This window comes from Notamacropus eugenii, chromosome X, assembly GCF_028372415.1.
Source record: "Notamacropus eugenii isolate mMacEug1 chromosome X, mMacEug1.pri_v2, whole genome shotgun sequence".
Taxonomy (NCBI): Eukaryota; Metazoa; Chordata; class Mammalia; order Diprotodontia; family Macropodidae; genus Notamacropus; species Notamacropus eugenii.
In genome coordinates this window covers 22,503,042-22,528,262 of record NC_092879.1, presented here as the reverse complement: position 1 = coordinate 22,528,262, position 25,221 = coordinate 22,503,042, and the positions used below count along the sequence as shown (strand labels likewise).

The 25,221-nt window shown below is 44.7% G+C and overlaps 1 protein-coding gene across 2 annotated transcripts in view; it reads left to right on the top strand.

Moving 5' to 3' along the window:
• Positions 1-24,931, top strand: part of BCAP31 (B cell receptor associated protein 31) — a 32,180-nt gene extending 7,249 nt beyond the window's left edge. For both annotated transcript variants that reach the window (XM_072626099.1, XM_072626100.1), the window contains exons 5-8: positions 18,997-19,132; positions 21,358-21,472; positions 22,550-22,650; positions 24,462-24,931. In XM_072626099.1, the coding sequence (XP_072482200.1) occupies positions 18,997-19,132; positions 21,358-21,472; positions 22,550-22,650; positions 24,462-24,500 (391 nt within the window). In that variant the 3' untranslated portion in view covers positions 24,501-24,931. The remainder of the gene's footprint in view (positions 1-18,996; positions 19,133-21,357; positions 21,473-22,549; positions 22,651-24,461) is intronic.
• Positions 24,932-25,221: the final 290 nt, after the last annotated feature.

The following is a 25,221-nucleotide window of genomic DNA, read 5'->3' as shown; positions in this document are numbered from 1 at the left end:
CAGACTTTCATCTTGGCAAATGTACCCAAGATGTGACAGAGAGCCTGCAGAGATTTAGCCCACTTGCTGGCCTGCTCCCCATTTCCAGTGATTTATGAGGGAATAAATACTACAAGCAGAAGAAACCTGAAAGGATCTCCAAGAATGAAGAATTAGGCCGCTAGCCAAAGGACTTTAGGGATTGGGAGAGGGAGAAGGCACACCAGCATAAGTGATGCTTTCATCTCATTTCTTTTGAAAGTACTGACTTTGTAAGTGAGAGGATGATAAGGAAAATAAATGACTAGGTATTTAGATGCTATCAGGTGGATTTATTATTCAAAACCAGGTTTAAGCCAGGCAATGGAACGATAGCTTTTTGTGTAGGGACCGAATGTTTTTCACATGAACTAGGCAGACTTCTTTGGCTAGAAACTTGATGATTTGATCATGATTATTCATTTGGGTTGTCTTTTCCCCCCCCTCCCCTTCTTTTTTTAGTTTAAATGATAAACCTAGATGTTAGGAAGACACTGACTATAATAGAACAGTGAAATAGAACAGAGAAATGCCCAGTATTTCCCAGAAGAACATAACTGGGAGTTCAAGGCTAACACACACATCTGGATCATTGTTCAGGGGGAACAAAGTGAGCTTGGTCTTTGGACAAGATGACAGATAATGAACTTTTGTGTTTCTGAGACCTTCAACTGGAGTGCAGTAATAGAGGAGCCACCTACATAACAGCACATAGAAGGAAAAAGGATTCTTGGTAGATTTCCACATAGATGTATAACTTGGCAAACATGAAAGAGTTGAGGGGAATAGGATACTACACAGAGCAGCATCTTGGAAAAGAAAAAAGGAGAGGCAAATTATTGGCAGGATATTCAAGTCAAAAAACATTTATTTATTAAGTGCCTGCCATGTGCCATGTACTGTGCTGGGAGGGGAGGGCTGGCAGCCAGCCACAAAAGTAGGCAAAAGACACTGGTATCACTCAAGAAGTTTATAATCTAATGGGATATAACTGTTTGCAAACATCTGAAGGGCTGTCCTGTTAGGTAGAGCTCTGGACTTAGGTTCAAATCCTGTCTGATAACTTGGCGAAGCCACCTTCTTAAGCCTCAAGATCTTAATCTGTAAAATGGGACTAATGATGCCTGTAGTATTTATTTCATAGAGGTGTGGGGTCCAAAAGATATGCTATAGAAAGATAGGTTATTTTTCACAGGTCAAAGCTGGGGTGGAGTTGGTAGAAGTCATGAGGAGGTGGATTTCCATTTGGAACTTTGTTGTTTAACCAAAATTGAAATGAGCTGTGAGGTAGCAAGTTTGCCATGACTACAGAAGTTAGAGTAGTGGCTATCTGGTAACCAACCATTTGAGTTAAGGGATTGGGTGACCTCAAGGGCCTTCCAACCTTGCAGTTCTAAAGTACTCTAGGCAATGTGTGCACCTACTGAGGTAAGAGCAAAAGGTATAGTCAGAGCCTGGCCTATCAAGGTCTTCCCTTGTTGAGTGAGCAGGACTGTACTCGCTAATGGTAATTCTTAGTTCCATCTCTATCCTCCCAGAATTCCAAGTACAAGAAGGGATTTTTCTCCCTTTTCTTCATGTCTTCTTCCTTGTGTTTTGAAGAAATGAGGCTCAGAGAGGTCCAGTAGCTTAGTACCTCTAGGGTAGAGTTAGAGAACCCAGGAATTCAGAATCTTGCCCTAATAATTTTGTAGTCTTAACCCCTAAGGAAGCAGTCAAGTCATTTCTCCTTATCCAAGGACTCCTTGGATAAGCTGTAGCTGGAAGTGAGAGGAATCCTATGTTTCCGGCCACCTGGATAAGAAATAGTCTTATAGATCCTATGGGTGTCCTCATGTGGCCTTTGCCCTCAGTTAGTTTAAAATAATAGATTATACTTATATGATGCTTTCCTTCTAGTGGAGAAGGCAGTGTACATTGTCCCCATTTTACAGATGGAGAAACTGGTTGAGAAGGGTAAGTGATTTCATCAAACCCTAATTTTTGCCATTTACAGGCTTCATGTCACTTCTAACTCAGGCTTTTTGACTCTAAATCCAAATTCCTTGTTCTTTTTTAGCACATTGTATGGGCAGTGGAAGAAATGTGAGGCTCTGACTCTGGCGGGGGGTAGAATTAGAACTAAGGCTCCTTTGGCCCGACTACAGACTGTCAACCCTGCAGCTATTTCTTTCCCCACCCCTTGCCCAGCCACTCTGGCTTCTGTTGCACTCATCATGCCAGTCAGTTAGCACTATTTGCCACTCATTTGGCACTATGTGTAAAATCCTGGAGTCGGAAGAGACCTTAGAGATCCTCTACTGTGACCTACTCCACAGGGGAATCCTTGGCAGCATCCTGACAGGTGGTCATTTCGCCTCTGCATTAACACTTCTACTGACGGCAAGTTTGCAGCGATGTCTGTGTGAAAGTAGCTTTCCAGATTTGCTGGATGTAAATTAAATAAGCAGATCATCTCAGCAGTGTTGATGTTGAGCTTCACAGCTCAGGGCCTTCAGGGGTGCTGCAAGAGAATGAGCATGTTGATAGATCTACCTGCTAGGAAACCATCCAATTGTATGGTCATTTAATCCACACTTTTCTTTTATCTTTTTTTTCAACAAAGGAAATCAACTATCAAAAATACAGTCATCAAAATATTTAAAAACAAATCCATGGGCCTTAGGTTTGTTGAAGTTTCTCATTCCCCACTGGCTAAAGTGCAGATCATGTGCTATTAAAAAACACTTCACTACCTAGTTCCAACCTTTTTTAGTCTTATCTTTGACTCTTCTCCTTGAATGCTACAAGCTCTAGTCAGATTGAACTCTTCCCCATTGCTGTGTATTTGTCCAGGACAGCCTCATCCCCAGTCTCTGGGCCCATGGCCATCTTTCAAGCTTCAGCTCTGCTCTTCTGGGAAGCCTTTTCTGATCATCATAGCCATGAGAGAACCCCCACTTTTTCATCTTGGCCCCAAAGATCTAATGTGAGATTTTGTCATCCGTCTTGACCAAACTACATTTTGGCATTGTGCAACAGTATTTCAGAATTTAAGTCATCAGTCTAATAATACTATTGAAAAAGGAAATGACGGTTAGTTTGACCTTCCGAAATTCTGCTGGCTCCTTGTGATCAGCAGTATGTATTTCCAAATGTCCAAATACCATCCATTTAATTATACTGGAATTCTGTTTGAAACCCAAATTAAGCACAACTGTTGATAGTTTCCAAAATTCACCTATCTTCTTCTCCCCACCCCTGACCTTCACCATGTAATCGTTTGCTGTCATCTCTCCAGTCTTAAGTGGCAGCAGGGATTCCACCAATGTTTTCAGTTTACCAAGAGGCCTCATAGTATATTTCAAGATGTTGCTGCTGTCTAGTTCACAGCTTGTGCATCCCCAGCATTGCTTTTCTGCTAAGAAGCTATAGGACTATAAACCATGATTGGAGTGGAATGTCTTACTGAGGACCTCTTAGAGTAACAGTGGATTTTCAGCTCCCAGTAAACTGGGTTTTGGCAACACTTTATAGGCACTTGGGTTGAAGTTAAGCTTATCATGGCCAAGAAAAGAATCAGACTAGGGCAGATGTCAGTGTACCATGGGTGATAGACTAAGAAGGGTGATTCACAGATTCACAGAGCCCAGTGCTTTTCTTTGTCTTTGGGATTACCTGCTTTTGAATAGTTTCTCCTTTGTTGCCCAGGTAGGTGATTTTTTCACTGTGCGTCTTCACTTAATGCAAACTAGCTTTCATAGCCGTGCTGGCTTTCTGACTATTCTAGAGAATAATCTATAAATGACCAGATGTGTTTCCCTAACTGGACTAAAAATAGTGATGCCATCTCTTGGTGAAGCAGGTATGGGATAGTTTTGTTTGTTTTTTTCCCTTAATACACATAGAATCTTAAACGTTCTGTCTGGCTCAGATAAAAGAACTGCTGAAGGCCAAGTACTTTACATGGGGAAATTATTCCCAATTCTAGGGTCTCTGCTATGTGACAACATTCACTCAAAATGGAGGCATCCTGACTGGGGGTGTGGTCTACCATTTCTATCTTGTGGATATTTTCCTGGCTACATTTTGGTAGGCATTACCTCTGTTGACAGATTTCAATCCTGCGTCATAGTAGACAGTCCTCACGAGTTGTGGCCAACCTTACATACAGAGCTGAGCCTTTCTAAATTTAGCTAGACCTGGTGCTCAAATGACTGTCTTCCCTTTGGTGATATAGGTGGCTTTCATAGCTTGAACAGATTTTCTATCCCTCAGATGTTAAAAGACAAATCTATCTTTCTAAGTATGAATTGCCATCAAGTCCCCACCCAGGGCTTGGTTTCCTGTGTTCCTCCTTCTCATTTTGCTTTCTTTTCTACTTTCTTTTCCACCCCTCCCAAGTGCTGAAGGGCTATCTGAATTCTAAGATGAGACTCAGCCTTCCTCCATCCACATTTCCCAGATTCTTCCTGAGGCTCATTTACAATCTGGGTACATCAGTCAGCAGTAGTTGATGCTTTCTTTATCATTCTTCCTCCCACCCCTTAGCTTGGCACTTTTGATGCTCTGTTTTAAAAGTTCCTGCCTTATAAACTTGACTAGAATACCTGCTAGGTCACTTCTAGCTTCCTCACACTTTTACCCATCCCTTCTCACAGTTCTCATTGTGCCTTGGATTCAAGGTTCTCCTGGGATCTGTTCCGATTGTATACCTTTACAAGTTCTTTTCTCAGGGCTTCAGTTTTCACCAGTAGGACTCCTACTTCCTTTCTCAGAATTTTTACCTCCCTTGTTCTTCAATCATTCATTTGTTTCTTACTCTTTGTGACCCCATGGACCACAGTATACTACTGCTGTCCCTGGGTTTTTTGTTTGTTATTTTGCAGAGATAATGGAGTAGTTTGTCTTTTCCTTTTCCAGTGAATTAAAGCAAAGAGAGGTTAAGTGAGTTGCACAAGATCACACAACTGTTGTGTCTGAGGCCAGATTTGAATTCATGTCCTCCTGATTCTAGGCCCAGTGTTCTATCCATTGAGCCACCAAACTGCCTTTTGCCTCCCATGTCTTCCCCTGACCCCACCCCAATCCCCAAGCACAGTAAATACTGGCTAGATCTTTGTAAACCTTTCCCCCAGCTTTTGAAATCTAACAGTCCATTTGATACTCCCCAATGCTATGTTAGTTTGACTGCTAGAGGATTCCTGACAATCACTAATTGCCAGATTTTCTGGAAGAGAAGAGGATATGACTATCAATGACTATTAAGTCCAGATTTTTGTTAAAGATGTCTGTCTGTGCTACCTACCTAGAATCATCTGACTGCCTAATCTTCTGCTTTTATTGACAGTGGTGAATTACTGACCCTTCTATGGAATTTTCTCTGGAACTATCCTTGGTTAAATCCGAATCTCATACTTTTTAAAAATGGATTTTTGTTATCTTTTATTTTCACCCCATCCACATTTCTTCATATGTGTCCTTTCTCCCAAAGAATCATCCCTCATAAAAGGAATAAAAAATAGAGGGAAAAACCAGTTTAGCAAAACTAACCAACACAGGAAAAGTCTGTTATTATGTACAGTGTTCCATATTCCTTCCCCTACCTGTGCAAAGGACCCCAAACAGGAGGGTGTACGTACCTTTTGTCTTTTCTTTGGGGTCTAATGTGGTCAGTTTAGTTTTCCAACATTAAGCTTTTTGATTGTTAATGTTGTTCTTCCCGTTTACATTGTGGTCAATATATGTATTTCTTTCCTGGTTCTATTTACTTCACTTTGTATCAGTTTGTATAAGTCTTCCTATGCTCTATATTCACTAGTAAAAAATCTTTAAAGGTCAGGTCAGAGGTTTGGTTCTTTCCTGGAAGGTGGTCTTGGATTTTTGCCTGGCTCCTTAATTGCTTGTTTTCAAAACTGCATGGACTCTTCTTCTGTTGGAATTTCTAGCAACTTTGAATATAAGAAGACTTGGGGCCAAAAGCCATTCTCTCATAGATTAGGGGTCAAAGGATATGAGCAAAGTGTTCTCCAAAGAAGAACTGCAAACTGATAACAATCATGTGAAAGAATATACCAAATCACTAATGATAAGAGAAATGCATATCAACACAACCCCCAGGTTTTACCTTACACTCAACAAACTGGTAAAGATGACAAAGGGTGGTAATAGTCAGTGTAAGTATATACATACTCTTTGACCCAGAGACTCCACTACTAGGCTTAACACTCCAAACAGGTCATTGCTAAGAAGAAAGGTCCCATATATACCATTTTTACAGCATTTTTTTTGTGATAGCAAAGAATTGGAGAAAAAGTGGATACTCATCATTGGGGAAACAACTAAACAAACTGTGGTACATAAATGTAATGGAATATTACTGTGCTATAAGACCACCGAGAAGCATGGAAAAACTCACATGAAAAACTGATGCAGAGTGAAGTACTCAGAGCCAAGAAAACAACATACACAATGACTACAAAGTAAATGAAAAGAACAGCTACCACAAAACAATCAACAGTGAGTGCTGCAAAATGACAAAGAACAAGCAGGCCCCCAAAGAAGAGATATGTAGAACACTGCATATATTTTTAGACTTTTTTGATGTGTAGTGAATTGTCTTGCTGGTTATTTTCTTTTCTTAAAAATATTTATTACATGGAATGACTCTCTGGGTGGGGAAGGGATACTGGGGGAAATTTTGTTGGTATAAAAAAAACAAGGTAACAGTAAAAAATTTTTTTAAAAGGCATGGGGCATTATAGCCTCTAGATATCCAGAAAACTCATGATGGTGATTTTTTAGGTCTACTTTCCTTTGCTTACACTGGCTGATGATATTATGGATTCCTCCATGGTCTCACCTATTTTACTTCTTAGTGGCACCTTTTTCTGGGCAAGCAACATAATCTCTTTTTTATTTTTTTATTTTTTTTATTTTATTTGTTTTCAGTGTTCTACAATCACTTCCATATATCTTAGATTCTTCTCCCCTCCCTCCCTCTCCTTCCCCCCTCCCTCCCCACTCCCTCCCTGAGGCAGCATACAGTTTTATATAGGTTCTACACATTCATTCCTATTAAATACGTTTTCACCTTAGTCATGAAGCAACATAATCTCTTGAAGGAATAAATTTCCTGGGTTGAGGTTAACTCAGTTCTTCTCTTGCGGGTTGAAGAGAAGGGCCAGTCGAGTTCTTCTGGAGACTTTGTTTTTACATTTACATTTTTATACCAGCCAGTCTTAAGCCACATAATATATTCTTCTAAAAATGTTGTATTTATACTTTTCCCCCTTTTTTCGTACTGACCCCATCCCTTGTAACAAATAAGTATAATCAAACAAAACAAATTAATACATTGGCTAGGCCTGAACATCTAGGCCTCTCTGTGGAGAAGTGGGATAAACATCAATTTTTGGAAGTCATCATTGGCCACTGCATTGATCAGAGCTGGGAAGTCTTTACTTTTTTTCCCTTCAAATAATTTGGTCTTATGTAAATCTTTCTGCTTCTGCTTATTCCACTCTGCCATTAGCTCATTAGAATCTCCCCAGGTTTCTCTGAATCATTCATATTGATTTCTTAGGGCACAATATTTTCTTATATTCATACCTCAGTTTGTTTAGTCATTTGCCAATTCTTTGCTACTACCCAAAGTGCTGCGCTAAATACTTTTGTGTGTTTATGGGAGCTTTCCATGTCTTTGACCTCCTAGGGGAATATTCCTAGTAATACTATTGCTGTGTCAAAGAGTATGTGAAGACTTTTGGAGTATAATTTCAGTTTGTTTTCTAGAATTGTTAGACTGATTCACAGTTTTATAAACCAATAGCATATAAGTGCCTCTATCTTCTCCATAGCCCCTCCAACATTTTGCCATTTTCGTTTTTTGTCTTCTTTGGCACTTTTGGATGTAAGGCAAGAGTTGTTTTAATTTATATAGGGTATTAGAAAAGTCAGTGCAGTTTCTTTCATAGCTTAAAATTGCATTGAATTTTATAATACTCTGCGTAAACTAAAACAGCTCTTGACGTCACATCTAAGAGTGCCAAGGAAGACAAAAGATGAAAAGCTTTAAGCTTTCTTCACTTAAAACTGCACTGAGATGTTGGGAGACCCTGTATTTCTCTTATTAGTCATTTGAAGCACTTTTTTCATATGGCTGTTGATAATTTGGGTCTTTTCCTTTGAGAATTGCCTGTTTGCAACCTTTGACCACTTTGAGAATGACGCTTGCTGTTAATATCTCAATTCCCTCTACCTTGAATATCAGACCTTTGTCAGAGAAATTGGCTGCAAAGATTTTTCCCAGTTAGCTGCTTCTCTTCTACCTTCATTGGTTTTGTTTGTGCAAAAAGGTTTTCATTTTTACGTAATAGATGCTAGCCATTTTATCGTCTACAAATATCTCTATCTTGTTTAAATCCTGCCTCTGGCCATAGTTGTGCATGGTACCTCCTTTTACTCTCTTCTTTTAAAAAAAAGAAGTTTTTATTAATGTCTTTTGTTTTTACATCACCTAGATTTCCCTGAATCTCTTCCCCCATAGCCACACCCATCAAGTACCTCTGATAAGGATTTGGTATTAAAGATATATAGACCAACAGAAATATATCAATCAAAAGCCAATTGTTAAGTGATCAAAGGGTATGAACAGACAGTTCTCAAAAGAATGGCAAACTCTTAACAGCCATGTGAAAGAATTCACCAAATCAGTAAGACTTTGAGAAATGCAAATCAAAAGAATCCTGAGTTTTTACCTCATACTCCACAAATTGACAAAGATAATAAAAGATGGGAATAATCAATGTTGGTGGAGGGGTATGGAAAGATACACGCTAATACATTGTTGGTGGAACTGTGAAATATAGCGACAGATTTAAAGGGGGGAAAACTGATCAATACATTGAAAAATATCTAGCATATGCAACATTCCAAACCTTTGAACAGCACATTTAGCATACCCCCATCCCTCTTCCTTTCCCCCCTCCGAAAAAGGAGCAGGCAGGGTTCGTATCTTTTCTTTGGGACCAAGATCTTTTTTCAGCATTCATCTTCAGTTCTTTTGTGGTTCTATCTATTTACTTTGATGTAATAGTTAATATTGTTTACTTTGTTCTGCTTACTTCACTTTGTATCAGTTCTTGTAAGCCTTTTCATGCTTCTCTGTGTCATATTCATCCTTGTGATATTTCATTAACATTTCTGTACCACAGTTTGCTTATCCATTCCCCACCTGATGAGCATCAACTTTATTTTCCCTTTGCTACCTGAAAAAGTGCTGCTTTAAATATTTGGATGTGTGTGTGTGTGTGTGTGTGTGTGTGTAGCTTTGTTCTTTTTTTTTTTTCCATTGACCTCCTTGGTGTGTAAACCTAGTAGTGGAGTCTCTGGGTCAAAGGGTGTGAACAAATTTTATCATTTTATTTGCATAGTTCCAAATTGCTTTTCAAAATGATTGTTTTACTTCACTGTTCCACCTACAGTATATCAGTGTGCCTATTTTTCCCCAACACTTCCAACATTGATTATTGCCATTTTTATCATCTTTGCCAGTTTGCAGAGTGTGAAGTGAAACCACAGGGTTGTTTTAATTTTTGTTTCTTAAGTTATTAGTTATTTGGAACATTACTTCATGTGCTTATTAATAGCTTGTAATTCTTTTGAGAACACTTTTTTCATATCCTTTGACCCAAATATCAATTGAAGAATGACTTTTGGTCTTAAGTATTTTTTTTATAAAATAGATTTTTATTGCTATTTTGTTTTTTATATAATCAAAATTTTACCCAGTAGCCCTCCTCTTCTACCTTCCCAAAGAACCATCTTATATATAACAGATAATATTTTTAATGGGAAAAAAAATCAAGACAGGTCAGTATATCAAAAAAGTCTAAAAATATATGCATGTGGGCCTCCTACTTCTGCAGAGGAGTGAGGTGGGGATGTCTTCTCATATCATTTCTTTGGAGGCATGCTTTGTAATTTTTCAGCATTCACTTTTTTCTTTGCAGCATTCACTGTTGATTGTTTTGTGGTAGTTGTTCTTTTCATTTATTTTGTAGTCATTGTGTATGTTGTTTTCTTAGCTTTGAGTACTTTACTCTGCATTGGTTTTTCATATGAATCTTTCCTTGCTTCTCTGTGGTCATCATATTTGCCATTTCTTACAGCACAGTAATATTCCATTACATTCACATACCACAGTTTGTTTAGATGTTTACCTAATGATGAGTATCCACTTTTTCTCCCGATTCTTTGCTACCTCAAAAATGCTATAAATGTTTTGGTGTATATGGGACTTTTCTTCTGTTTGGAGTGTAAGCTTAGTAGTGGACTCTCTGGGTCAAAGAGTATGGATATACTTTTATCACTTTATTTGCATAGTTCCAAATTGCTTTCCAAAGCAATTGTGCTGATTTACAGTTCCACCAACAGTGTACCTACCTATCTTTCCACTTCCCCCCCAGCATTGACTATTGACATTTTTTGTCATTTTTACCAGTTTGCTGAGTATGAGGTGAAACCTCAGGGTTGTATTGATGTGTATGTCTCTTATCAATGATTTGGAGCATTCTTTCACATGATTGTTAATGCAGTTCTCTTGAGAACACTTCATATCCTTTGACTCACTTGTCTATTGGGGCAATGGTTTTTGATCTTATACATCATATGAGAAATTTTACACAAATTTTACACAGCGGTTTTATTTCCCATTCTCCCAATTCCTTCTTAGCCTAGATACGTTGATTTTATCTATTTGGAAGCTTTTCAGTTTCATGTAACCAAAATTATCCTATTTTATCTTTTATAATTTCCTTTGTCCCTTGTTTTGATGAAGAACATATCAGCTACTCATAACTCTGAAAGCCATATATCATCTGCTTCTCATTTTTTATGGGTTTTAAAATTATATATTTAGCTTATGTATCCATTTGTAGTTGAGGGTGGTATGTAGCATAAACTGGTGATTTAAACTAAGTTACCATCAGACTGATTTGTAATTTCCCCAACAATTTCTGTCAAATTGGGAAGCTTTACTTACCTGGAGAATTCCCAGTGCTGCATCGTTGGACTTAATACTAAAGGTTTTCATTTCTTCGAAAATGAATCTATGGCCCAGTCTTTGGTGGTACCTAGTCTCTACCCTCAAGTTACTTAGATTCTGTTGGATAATCCTCTGCTCTGGCTTCAGGTTTCCTTCCAAGGTGCCAAGTATGCCCAATAACTTTGGATCCCATCATTTCTCCTAAGTTTTTGGAATGCATCCTTTCTTGTATATTCCCTAGTTCTTAGGATCCTGGAACAGGAATCATGGTCCCAAAGTTACTTATCTCAATCTCTAGGGTTGGACAGTCTGTTTACTTCCTTGTCACCACCCTTAAATAGCTTTCCTAGTGCTCAAATGCAGTTCTACAAACTAAAAATAGACTCTAAATGTTAAAAAAAATTTTAAAGCACACCTTTATGAAGTCCCTTTTGTCTATACGACTACACTTGGTACAGGAGAATAGCAAAATAACTACATGTCCTTGGCAAGCAGCTGACAATCTATTAGGAACATAAGAAGTATATAAATTACTGTTGAAATGCTAATTATAATGTGATCTGTTCTTATGTCCTGATAAAGGAGGGTTAGAGGTGTGGTCCCTAGGAAAGTGAAAGGAGGCGAAGGGCAAGGCCCCCTACCGGGGCCCAGCAAACTTCTCGGCTGTCCAGTAGGTGGCACTCTGGTAACAAGTTTTGCCTGGATGGTGAAGACTGGTTATTGGAGGTTAGAAAGCCAAGTACTTTCTCCTCTAACTAGGAGAAACAGGGTCTTGAGTGAAAATGAGGGGAGCTTTGATGAGGAAGTCAGGCATGGGCCCTCAGTTTGGGGAGAGCAGATTTCAAAGGTGTCAGAGAAAAGATAGGTAGGATTGTGTGGCCTGAAATTCCATGGAAGAGGTAGGCCAGGAGGGGTGGGCAGCTCTCAAGAAAGTGGTTTTTTTCACGTGAAGGAAAAGGAATCTCTGAAGAGATCTCTTTGATACACCGAGAAATCACCCAATTTAGATTTTAAAAAGGCGTGTACAGAAGATGGCAGCAAGAGCAGGCACATGAGAAGGAATAAAAACATAACCACAGTGTGGCGTAGTCCGATGAGAATAAAGCTCAGGCTGGCTAAAGGACTGGGGGTGGGGCTTGGTTTTTAAGACCATAGGGAAAAGAATAAGTTTCTTAAAAAATGAAGGACATGTACTAGGATCAGGGGTTCTTAACTTGGGGGTCTTTCAAAATTGTATTTCAGTATATTTGTTTTCCTTTGTAGTCCTATGTGTTTTATAACGTGTTCCTGACAAGGGGTCCCTAGGCTTCACCAACCTGCCCAAGGGGCCCATGACCCAAGAAAGGCTAGAAAGCACTGAATCAGATGATCTTGCTCTGATTCTGGTGGCTTAGATCCAGCCCAGAGGCAGGGGAGTGGTGCCCTGGTCATACCATGGTGGGGAGGGGAGGAGATACTGCGCTCAGTTTGGGATCTACATGATAGAAGGATGTTGGTGAAGCTAGAACTTGTCTAAAGGAACGGAACCAGAATGGTAAGGTCCTCGAGTCCATGCCAGGTGAGGGTGAAGAAGAGACTTAGGGAAGGTTGCTAGAGCCCTTTAAATACATATTGCTGGTTGTCATGGAAGAAGGATTAGCCTTCCCCTGCTTGACTTCAGAGGGCCAAACTTGGAGCACAGGATAAAAGCTTCACTTATTTGAGCTGCCTCCCAATGCCGCCCTCAGAGGATGGCAGCTTCCTTCCCAACCTGGAGGCTGCCAGCAAAGGCCAAAGGTCAGCTTGGTGTGGGCATTGTACAAGAGACAGGTTGGCTTAGATAACCATAACATTGGGCCATCTTGTTACAAGTGAGGTAGGATCTGCCTCTTGAGGAACAGGGAACCAGCCTTCCCTGAGAGAGGAAGTGGCCCCTCCTCTGCCCCTGAGTTGGACCTATGCTCTCAGAATCACAATAGAGCCAGAAGAACGTCAAAGATCATTAGTCCAAGACTTTCTAACCTTTCTTGGGCAAGTTGGTGAAACCTGGGGAGCCCTTATCAGAATGTTTTTAATTGCACAAAATAAAATCCATAGGATTAAAGAGGAAACTAATTATATTGAAATTTTTTTAAAGTTCCCAGACCCCAAATTAAGAGCCACTGGTCTACTGTAATTTTATATACAAGGACCTATACTTGACATATAAGGAGATAGAAAGCAAACAAGATGCAGTCCTTAACCCTGAAGGAATTTAAAACTTAGTGGGAATGACCTCTACGTAATCTTAGTATGAAATATGTATTTAGCATGTAATTAGTATGAATTAGTAAGTACATGAGAGATGTATTATGTATGATAATGTATATGTATTGCGTATTATAACAAGTGTTTTTCTGAAGAGACAGAAGTTGAACTGAATGTTGAAAGAAGGACTTGAGTCTCAACCAGAGAGATCTGGTTGGGAGGGTGGGATTGTAGGTGGGGGAGGGCATGCCTGAGCAGAGGAGGATTTGGAAGCATTGAGTGCAGAGTTTGAATGGGCAGTGGCAGTAGTTTAGATGAAAAATGAGGGGGGCTGAGCTAGGGTCATAGTTCATGGGAATGAAGAGGATAAATTTGGGAGGGATGATGGAGTCAGCAGAGCATACCATCCAGCTGGAGGGAGGGTTGGAAGAGAGGAAAGGAGGGTTCAAAGGTGACTGATATTTGAATCGTGGTGAGGAAGAGAGTGATGCTACCCCAGACAGGACCTATACCCTTACCTAATGTCAGGCACATGAGTGAAAAAGAGGGAAAAAAGAAAAACTTTACTCATCACTCCTCTTGATTGCTTTCAAGTTTTTTCTCCCCTTTTTTTCTTTGGAGGAAGCTAAAATCCAGTGGTTTGTGAAAAGTCCACTTGGCAGTGACCCCTCACTACTCCCTCCCCTCCCCTCTCTGCTTTCACTTGGGCCCCATGTTCTCCTGTGTAGCCTACCTGGGGACCTTTTTTCTCATCCTTAATTCCTAGTGTCACCCAGAGTAAAATTAAAACAACAAACACAAAAAACTTCATGCTGTAGGGTTTGTCTCCTGCTTTTCATAGTGGATGTTTACATCCAGTCTAGTGTTTTTTTTCTGGCTCAAGGCCTACAGGCTGGTGATGTATTGGACCTTTTAGGTAAATATGCAGATATTATCTGGGGCCATCTCCAGCCATCCTAATATCTTGCCACTGGACCCAGATGTCTCTGGAGGAGAAAGTGAGGCTGGTGACCTCACATGGCCCTCCCTCATTTAAATCCAATTTATTTGCAAGTCATGGCAACATCCTCCTGATGATGCCATAGTCCTCTTTGAGAATGAAGAACAAACAGCAACCTATGAGTAGTCCAAACTGCCCCACTGGGGACCCAACTGGCTGGTTCCAGTTGGGTAATTAGCTCATCCTCTCCTCTCTTCTCCCCTTTCCCTTCATTTCCCTCTTTCTTCTCCCTCTGTCCGCATAGGGTATGTGCCTTTACCTGTGAGTGCTCTGCCCAAAGTAATGGAAATTTTGATGACTGAAACCTAGCAAGGTATCTTGGGATTTGCTGGCTAGGTTTCTTTCTTAAAGACCGTGCCTTAAACTGAGTTCACTCTGGCTCTTGCTGATTGGCCAACAATAGGTTCCTGCCCAAGCACCACTTCGTGGTCATTGGTTTGGGTCCTGGTGGACTCAGAGTGAATATAAATAGTAAATGTTTCTGTTTTGTCCAGAAACCCTGAGGGTCATCCCCTCCCTGGTTGCTTTTTTATTTTTTTAAATTAGATAAAAGGGGCCATTCCTTGGCTCACTTCTTGACCAGCTTTAATCACTGAATGGGTGTTGCCTCAGAGTCAAAGTGACAACTTGGAGATTCTTTAGTTTAATAAGTCCAAAGTCTCCTATTGCATCCTGGGCCATCTCCAGTCATCCTGATCTGCGTCTGGCCACTTGACTCAGATGACTCTGGAAGAGACAGTGAGGCAGGTGGCCTCACCCAGCCCTCCCTCACTCAAATCCAATTCACTAGCACATCATAGCATCATCTTCCTGATATCTTGATCCTCCTTGAGAAAGTCCAAACAACAATAACAACAGATATTATCAACCAGTTTTCTGTTGTTGATACATTGGAAAAGGTGGCTGTGTTGGGACACCCCTCCCCACCTTAGAGTCTACATCTATCAAATAGGGGGCTGGACTTGAGAGCTAGTAAGCACTTGTTGTGGAGTGGCAGACATTCATTGTACACCCCTTCCCCCGGGGTGTATTGGGGAATGGAACCTCCACACAGGTTAAGAGTAAAGGACAGCCAACCAGAGGGACTAGAAAGATTTCCTTTGAGAAGTGTCCAAGCTGAGCCTTTCAAGAAGCTCCAGATTCTAAGGGCCAGAGGTGGAAGGAGGGAGTGCCTTTCCAGGGAACATGCCTCTATACAGAGGCGTAGAGAAGAGGGGTGGAATTTTTGGGAACCAGCAAGTTGACTAGTTGAGCTGAACAGAGTATAAGAAAAGAAGTCATGGGAAATGAGTGCAAAAGTGGGCGGTAACCCACTTGTGAAGGGCACGGAGAGCTTGTATTTTGTCCTGTGGGCATTAAGGATCCCCACGGGATCTTTGAGTAGGGGACTACTGTGATCGGATCTGTGCTTCAGCGTTGTGTGGGGAATGGATTTGGAGGCCAATGGGGTGGGGGTGGGGGGCTGAGCTAAGGTGGAAGCCTGGTGAGTGGAGGAAAGGGAGCATGCATTGAGACTTGGTGGTAGGTGTAGGCTTGATAAAGCTTGGCAACTGATTGTTTATGGGGTGGCAAAGAATCAAGAGTCAAGGAAGACTCCTAGATTGTAAACCTGGTTAACTAGGTGGTGTCCATAGCAGAAATAGGGAAGTTTGGAGAAGAGTTGGGTTTGAGTATGAGTTCAGTTTGAGATGGGACATTCCAGTAGTGATAGCTAACAGGTCATTGATGGATGGGAATTCAGGAGAGAGATTAGGGTTGGCTATGTGGGTTTAGGAGTCATCCTTGTAGAGCTCCATGGGGCTCACCAAGGGAAGGAATGAAGAGAAGGCCCAGGAGAGAGCCTTGAGGGAACCCCTGGGGTTGGGGGGGGGGGTGAGTGATGGTCCAGAAAAAGACAGATAAGGAACAGTTGGGTAGTGGGAGAACCAGATGAATATGGTTGTGGAAGATGGGGAAATGGAGTGGCTGACAGTAGCAGAAGTGATGGCAAAATCAAAGAGAAAGATGAAGAAAGGCTGTTGGCTGTGGTGGTCACCTTGGAGAGAGTAGCTCCTTTGCAATGGTATAGATAGCTTTTAGTCTTGAGATATAAGAGAAAGGTGGATGATAAGGGCATGACAAAGTTGAGTCAAGGGAAGTATCTTTTAAGGAGACTAAAACATGCTTGAAGGCAGTGGGAGTTCGTGGTAGGCTACAAGGAAAGGTTGGGTACAGCTGAGGGGTGGGCAGCCAACATTGGTGTGCCGCTTTCAGGTTTGCAAAGCACTTTTCATAGATAAGCCATCAAGGGCCCAATTACAAAGGCTGGCCTTGGCAAGATGTAGGGCTATGTCTTCCTCAGACCGAGAGGAAGCAAGACCTAGGGAGAGGGACCTGGAGGTGGCTAATGATGGCCAATGACCTTGATTTTTCAGGTAACATGGAGGCCTCTGGTAAGAGAGCCTGAGGCTCCCTCCAGTTCTCAGCTTGCCCTTTGCAGATGAAGCACTGCAGATGGGCCTGGTTCTTCTGCCTTGGCCCAGTTAGGGACAGGAAAGAAGAGAAATGGGAACTCTTGGGGCTCAGACTGTATGCCATCCCCCAGCATGTCAGACCTGCTCTTGCCCTGCTCTGGTGATGACAGGAGGCAGCAGCAGAGAGCGAGGCTCCTTCAGCTCTTGTTGACCTGCTGGTTGGCCACCCCTACCCTGGGCCTGGCCTCTTAACAATGCAGCTTTGGCTACTTACCAGTGTTCTTGAACACTTCTCCTGTCAGCCACTTGTCTAGGAGAGGGGGAGGGAAGTGTTGTCTGTGCTCACCAGCCTGGGCTCCTAGGTCCTTCAGTGCCCACTGGTTCCCAGCTTTGCCACCAGGTGGCACTCTGAAGTCCCTTGCTTCTTCAACAGAAGGGGTGGTCCTCCAGCCCTGGCGTCATCTTCCCTCTGCACTGGAGCCCCAGAGGGCTTTGTGTTGGCAGGAGAGGGGGGGCCTATCTGACTCAGACATGCCTGCCTTTCCAATCCCTGTGGTCCCCATCTATCTCTTGTCTCTACCACGCCTCCCCCCCTTCCCACCCCAGAGGCTGGTTCCAGACTGCCTCTTTGTATGCACATCAGCCCGTTGTTGCAGCTCAGCCTGGCCCTTGGTGGAAGGCCTTTGGTGCAGAGGGCCTGGCTGAGGAGGGGTCCTACAGCCTGAGTTAGGGAAATCTGAGCCTTGGGCCACGAGATCCCTGAGCCCGCTAATTTTAGAGGGTACATGTCACTGGAAACTCAGTGCTCTTGCCAGGTGGCAGCAGGCTGGCCAGCCCTGGGCCTGTTCCTGGGGGAGCCCCCCTGGTTCTTGTACCCCTGACTTGGATGGGACTGAATAGTTGGTAATTAAATGAAAAAAGGAAAGGGGACGACCATCTGTGACCCACCCCCACTTGTCTTCTGAGTGTTCATCCAGAAACTGGGCAAGGCAGAGCCCCATGGGGGAGGCCAAGGTGATGTTGGGGGAAATATCCTGGCTCTTTATTTTTAAAGGGTTTTTTCCCACTAAAACTACGAGGAAAATGTGAACATTTGTTTGGGGCAGGGAGAGGGAGGGGAAGGCAGTAAGAGGAAGGAGAGAAGAGAAGCAGAGGCCTCAAGTGAGCACCGTCCTAGGACCAGAGCCGGGCCCAGCTTTTTGGCTCCTGGCTGTTCTGTCCCTTTCTGAGAATGGAGTTGAGAAGTGAAGATTTCTTGCTCATTCCTTAATTCTGCGACCTTTGTGTCCTTGTGCCAGATTTAAGGGGGAAAGAAGCTCTTGTACACCAACAAATTCCTCTTCCCTTCCCCGCCCCCAACTGTGTGTGGGGGGAGCAGTGTCTCTCTAAATTAGGTGGATGAAGATGCATCTCCCCAGATTTCAGGGAAGTAGGGAAACCCTTGGACTTCATAGCTGCCCAAGATTGGAATTTGAGACAAGAATAGGAGGAGGGCTCGCCCAGGTTAGGGCCTGCAGTCTGGGAAGGCTGTGTGCTGCTTTCGATGCTCCTTCCATTCCTAGTTGAAGCCCCTCAGATAGATGGTTTAGGGGACTAGGAAGCCAGCACTGGCCCAGCTGCTCTGTTCACTTCTTTAGGCCAATCAGATGCCTATTCTGCTCCTATGGCCTGGTTTGGTTTGTTTGGTTTTTCCTTGCTGTGAGCCCTGCCTTGTGTGGTAGCAGTTTGGAAGGGAAGTTAGAGTAGGGCCTAAGGGTCTACTCTTCCCCCAGATCCGGTGCCACAAGGTGGCTGGTCCTGTGAGAGTTAAAGCAGCATGGGAGTGCCCTTCGCAACTCTGGCTCCCTCTGGGCCTTACACTTACAGGATGATATAGACAATCAGCAGGCTTAGGCTGTAAGACCGTCTATCATCACTTCTCACTTTGTCTCCTGGGACGCTAGTGTGAGTCTTCTCCCTCGTCTTCAAAAAAACAGAAACCATGAAAAGCCCCCCCATAAGGAAGTGGGTTTGATAAGGCATAGCAACCCTGGTGTGCTCTTATAGACAAATCTTCAGGTATCTCTGTTTGTGACCAGATGAGATTGTTTCCCTGCCTCTGTAACTGACTAAGTCAGATCTAAGGTGTGGTGGGTGCCTTGTCAGGGGTGCTGCAGGAGCTTTCCCCTTAACCCAGAAGTGACAGTCAGGCCTAGAGAGAAGCTGCAGGTCATGCTGTCTGGCTCCTCCTTTTTTTTTTAAATACCATCCTCTTCCTTTTTAAACAATCACAGCCTGCTCAGACGCCTGGTGACCCTTATCTCCCAGCAGGCCACACTGTTGGCCTCCAATGAAGCCTTCAAAAAACAGGCTGAGGGTGCCAGCGAAGCCGCCAAGAAATACATAGAAGAAAATGACAAGCTGAAGAAGGTGAGTTCTGGCCCCTCCCTTGACCACATGATAGCCCTGGAGCTGTGCCAGGTGGGCAGCCTCCTGCTCTGGCTTCAGCTGCCAGGGCCCTGAGCGGCCTCGCCCCATGCTGCCTGGACATGGCCCTGCCGACAACATCTTGTAAAAGTGCTGGCCTGTGGCAAGCCTCAAGAAGCCCGTCCGGGTGGGCTGGACTCTGTGGTGTTGACTCAATCCCAGGTGCCCCAGTGATTCAACTCCAAAGTTTTCCTTTTTGAGAGAGTGAGTGAGCTCTGTACCCCCTACTCTCTGGCTTTCTTTGTCACTTTCCCTTTCCCTAGGGTTTTTTTTTCCCAGGGTGTGCTGATAAATGGTTACCAGCTGTATTTCAGGAGAGGAATGTGTGCAGGAAATGCTTTAAATGGGCATTATTAATTTTTTCTCCATCACTTTCTTAAGTCTAGACCAGGGGTTGGTTGTCAAACTACAGCCTAAAGGCCCATGAGCTAAAAATGGCTTTTATGTTTTTAAATAAAATTAGGTTTTATTTTTAAAAAAAACATAAAAATCATTTTTAGCTCAAGCAGGGGCAGTACAAAAACAGGCTGCCCAAGATCAGGGGTCAATGGGACTGGAGTCTGGACAATCAACAAAGCAAGAAATCAAGGCCTGATTTGTCAATTGGCTTTTGATAGCTAGTGTGAGCTGGCTCCAGCATGCCCCTGAGTTTTTTTCGGAGGTGAAGCAGTGAGCCAGCAGTCTGGCTGGGGTGAAGACTTTGACTAGGAACTATAAGGTACTTAGACTAGAAATTGGAGCTAAAGGGCTGTCACTTAGGGAAATCCGTTCTAGCTAGACAGGCAGATGGGATCAAGTGCCAGCTTTGGCTTTAGGATCTGGGCTTCCCTTTTTCTTTCTCACATCCCTAGACTGTCAAATCACTGTTATATTGGAGGCATCTAACTGCTAAGTTAGGGCAGGTTAAAATCCCTAAGTGCTGAGAGAATGGAGATGAGGAGTTAGTGACCAGAGTTGCATTGAGTGAGTCTTGGAAGACTTTGTTGGCTGAGAGGCTAAATGGATGTTGCCCATGGTGTTATCTTGGCTGAAGTGGACAGTCAGAGGTGGGGAGGAATAAAATGGAATTGATTGATGTGATTATAGGGGTCACTGGCAAGTCCAGGCCAAGGAGATTGGCTAGAATTGGCCAGCCTGTTGGGCCCATTGATTGGTAAGGGAAACTTGTTTGTTCTGGTGAGAAGGGAGTGGCTGGAAATGGAGGGGTGGTTCAGGTCTGGTCCTTATTCTAGGACATATCCAGTTAACAAGCATTTATTAAGTGCTTGATCGATTGGAGATAATCCTTGCTGGTAGGGATTATCTCTTGCCTCCTTTTGTATCCTGGGCACATTAGCACACTTCCTGGTGTGTAGCAGGCATTTGACTGACTGATCGAAGGCAGTAGCATGAAGGGGGATCGGGAAAGGCTTCCTCTAGGAGGTGAGATTGAAGCTGTGTCTCAAAGGAAACCAAAATGCATAGACGAAGAGGGAGAAAGTTCCAGGCATGGGGGACAGACAATGAAAATCCCCAGGGTTGGGAGGTGGAGAGTCTTGTGTGAGAAGCACCAGGGAGACCGGTGTCACTAGATTGCAGAGTATAGAGGAATGAGTCGCATAAGAAGACTGCGAAGGTGTATGTGAAGGGGCAGGTTAGGAATGGCTTTGAATGTGGAACAGGATTTTCTGTTTGATCTTGGAGTTGATAGGAAGCTGGTGGTGCTGATTGAGTGGGCGGGGTGGCATGTGACATGGTCAGACCTGTGCTTTAGAAAGAGCAGTTTTCAGTGGAGGGTGGATTGGAGTGGGGAAAGACCTGAGGCAGGCAAACCCCACCAGCAGCTATCGAAGTAGTGGAGGCCTGCACCAGAGCGGGGGCAGTATTGGGGGGCATACATGATAGCTGTTAGGTCTTGGGAACAGACTGAATATGAGGATTGTGAGCGAATAAATGGCCTTCCTATACCTTCCCTACCCCTCAGGAGGTGGGCTTTTGATAAAGACTTTAGCCCAAACTATGGACAAGTCTTCCCATTGGCGCACTCAGAGGGCTGGGAGCTTAGGCCTAGGCTGACACAGAGGCTTTCCTCCCTTATTCCCTAACAAGGCGACTGGATTGAGAGGTGAAGGGTGGGTCTGGGTCTCCAGGGAGTTGGGTAACCCGGGCCTCTTTGGTGTTCTTCCTAGGAAGCTGGCACCAATGGTGGTAAATTGGACCTGAATGATGATGTCCTAGCGGAGAACAAAAACCTGAAGGCTGAACTCAAGAAACTCACGGAGGAGCTGGACATCAGCAAGCGCAGTAAGGGCTGGGCCCTTGAGAACAAGCCCCCTGTTCTGGGAAGCTGGGAAAGAAAAGCCCAGAGTTTCTTCCCTCTGCTTTGCCCTGCCAGGCCACCGCCCCCATCCCCACCCCCCCACACACACTTATGCCTATGCCAAGCTATCATGGGGCCTAGCAATGCCAAGCAGAGGTCAGGAGCTGGCAGTGCCAGTGGATCCAGAAAGCCGGATAGTGTTTTGCAGCAGCACACAATGTAGACTAGCTATGCCAAGGGGGAGGTGTGGGGAGCCCAGAGATACCTTTGAGCTGAGAACAGAAAGGGGTATTGGGGGTGGAGTGGTGAAGGTAGAAAGAAGGTTCAAAGGCCACAGAGAGAAAAGTTCACGAAGGGAGTGGACAGTTGAGTTTCTCATAAATCCAGATGGGCCATGAGCTTCCCCGAGTCATTCCATCCCTTGATTGCCATCTGTCCTCTCTAACAGCCCCCAGGCCTTATATTGCTCCCTGTTCCTCCCAAGACCTCTGGGTTATAGAGATTGAGCAGCTTAGCTCAGCCTTAGCAAATGGGGAAAGGTCCTGAGAGATGATGGACTCTTTCCCCAGCTGTGGCAGGTGGCCAGGGCCAGGACTAGGTGGACAAAAGTGACCCAAGGGTTGGTTGGTTTGTTTCCTTGCCTGAACTCTGCTCCCCACTCCCCCACTCCCCTCCAAACTTGGTGGATATTGGGCTGTTTGTTGTTGCCAGCCTATCTGGGCAGCAGATTGTAGATCCGCACATCACTCCAATGTGGATGCTCAGTTGGTGTGGCCTTAGTTTTCTCACAAGATCCTTTTGTGGTATTGGCACACCTCTCCTTTCTTCCTTACCATAATCCTCTAGCCTGTAAGACTGTAGGTGTACACAAGGAGAAAAAGAGGACAGACAGATTCCCAAAGCGCACCTAAGCTCCTTTTAGAGACGGTGGCTCTTCCCAACCTCCTCTCCTGTCCTTCACCAAGATGACCCAAAAAATGGACTGTGGTATGCATCTCAAAGGACTGCAGACCACAAGTCATGCCCTCCCACCCTAATTGTCTCCTGTCTCCTCTCCCAAGACCTGGAGAGAGCAGAAAATGAGGCTCTGGCCATGCGCAAGCAGTCAAAAGGGCTGACCAAAGAGTACGACCGTCTGCTGGAGGAGTATACTCGCCTCCAGGTACATGTGGGGGATTGGCACCATGGTGGGGGTAGGGGTGGGGACAACTCCAGGTGTAGGTGCGGGATGTTGACGGGATACTCCATTCCCTGGGACACTGAGAGCATTTAATTGAAGAAAAGGAAACCAGTTTGACTCTGGGCCTCTTAAAATATCTGAGGAGCAGGAGGGGCCCAGATAGCACCAGCCTCTCCTGCTGCCAAATGATGCCAGTTGCTGGGTCAGCACTTAAGGAAAGAATGGGAGCCAGCATATGTGGTGGATGGAGGGCATGTTTGAGGACTCCTTCCCAGGCTTCTTGCCAGCATATCCTTGGGTATGGGAGTGATGCTTGGAGGGTGGGAAGGCTTCTGGATGGGTTCAGGCAGCTCCTTGGTCTCTCTCTGAATTCTTTGGGTGTCCTCTCTGTTGGGTCCTCCTAATTTTCATTGTAAAGTATCTATCCCATGTACTGGGGCAGAGCTGAGGAAGTGAGGCAGAGCTCTGGCTCCACATTCCTAACGCCGATATGCGATATTAGGGGACATGGAGAAACCAACGTTTCTTCTTCAGGGCTTCTTTCTCCATCACGGGCCCTCTGGCTGCCATGGCTCAGAGGGAAATAGCCCAGACCCTCCGCCCTCCGCAAATCTGTCCATAGCAGAGGGGAAAAAAGCCAGCAGTGCTTCCCTTCCCTGGCCATGCATCTGGGCCCAGAAGGCCTGCTGAAGTAATGGCAGCCCATTGCCCTCTCTTGAGTCAGAGATGGACGTGACAGGTTGGGGTGTGGGCCAGCTTTCCCACATACCCCCATACTTACCCCAAAATAGATCTGAAACCACAAGGGCAGACTCTGGAAGCCCAAGTGATCTTGTCTCAGGTTGGGGTGGGGAGTTATTTATAGGCCCCCAGCAGCTATTCTGGGCAATCACGACCAGTCCTGCCCTGCAGGGGGGTCGGGAGCCATATGATGGAGGACCATGGAGGTCCTTAAGTGCCGGCCCTGGCAGCTCCCATGTTCTGGTGTCCACACTGGATGCCCAGAGTAGATTGTTTATTGCTTTCCTGCTGTCGCCCTCTTTGACCCTGTGGGCTCCATGCTGGGATGTCATAGTCCAGCTGGATGGGAAGTGGGGGGAGCCATGCAACCTCAGTGGGTAACTTGTTGCTCGTCCCTTAGCCTTCGCTGTTGCTGGAGGCACAAAAAGAGTTCTACATTCTGGCCTAGCTGCTTGGGTTGGCCAGTTATTGGGGGTGGGGCCTCAGCACAGGGGGTGCAGGAGTTGTAGGTGGGAGAGTTGGTTCTTGCTGGTGCTCTGGGAAGGTAAACAGGAGAGTCTTGTCCCTTCCAACTGGCCCCACCCTGGCGGGGGCCCAGCCTCCCAACCCCTCTTGAAGCGTCCGCTCGGCAGTCTTCCCAGGCTTCACTCAATCCCTGTCTCAGTCACCAGGCTCCTGGCTGGGTCCTGGCAGCCACATCACAGCCACAGGCTCCAAGACTCAGAGCTACTGCCAGGGAGATGGGGAGAGTTGGATTTGAGATTTGGGAGGCTGACGTTCCTCTTCCCCCCCCCCCCCCCCCCCCCCGGCAGCCTGGACACTTCCTAGGGGGGAAGATTTGGGGCCAGGTAGAGCTCCCTTGCTCGCGCACGCACCCTTGCTCGCGCACACGCGCTCTCTCTCTCTCTCTCTCTCTCTCTCTCTCTCTCTCTCTCTCTCTCTCTCTCTCTCTCTCTCTCTCTCTCTCTCTCTCTCTCTCTCCCTCCCCCCCCCCCCTTCCTCCAAGAGACCACTTGTACCATTCTGCTCCTCTGCTTTCTTTCCTTCTACAGGCTGCAGTGGACGGACCGACAGACAAGAAAGAGGAGTGAGGGCTTGTCTCCCTTCCTCTTTCCATCCTCGCTATCACAAGCAGCTGCTTCTCTCTGGAGAGAAAGGGGAGAACGCAAGAACACCGCCTGCCTCATTCAACCCTCACTTCCTTGGTGTTGGGGCCCAGGCTCCATTGCTGACTCAACTGCTTTGGGCTTTCACTTTTGCTCAGCTTGTAAATAAACTTTGACCACTGAACCAGCCCTCCCCCATGCTTGCTTTACCCGAGGGCAGCCCCAGCAATTGGGCCCTCTCATTTAGGCCCCCCCACCTTCATCTCATTCCAAAGAATAAAGTCTGAGGAAGGGACACCTGAGATTTGGTTGGTGGTGGCTGTTTTACAGAGCTTTTTTTTGTGGCATGAGGAGTGTGGGCTTGGTTTGGGAGTAGTTCCCAGCTTCTCTTGAAGAAATAAAGTTTGTTAATCGAAGCAACTTGGCATGGATCTGGTCAGCACAGAAAGGGTCCTGGAGTTGGAAATCAAGCTGGTCAAACTTTTCCACTTGTCACACCCTATGTGAATCAAGTACACCATTCTGCCCTTTGGAACCTACAAGCCCCAACTCTGATCCGTCTTCAATCTATCTAATGTAGCTTGGTCTTTTTGGCTGCTTCAAGGACCTGAACCTTGAAGTCGGAACTTCCCCTAAACAGCCAGTGAATAACAGGATCCTGGCTCTCTCCATTTTGGTGTTTATGCCCTTAAAGATTTCTTTGGCA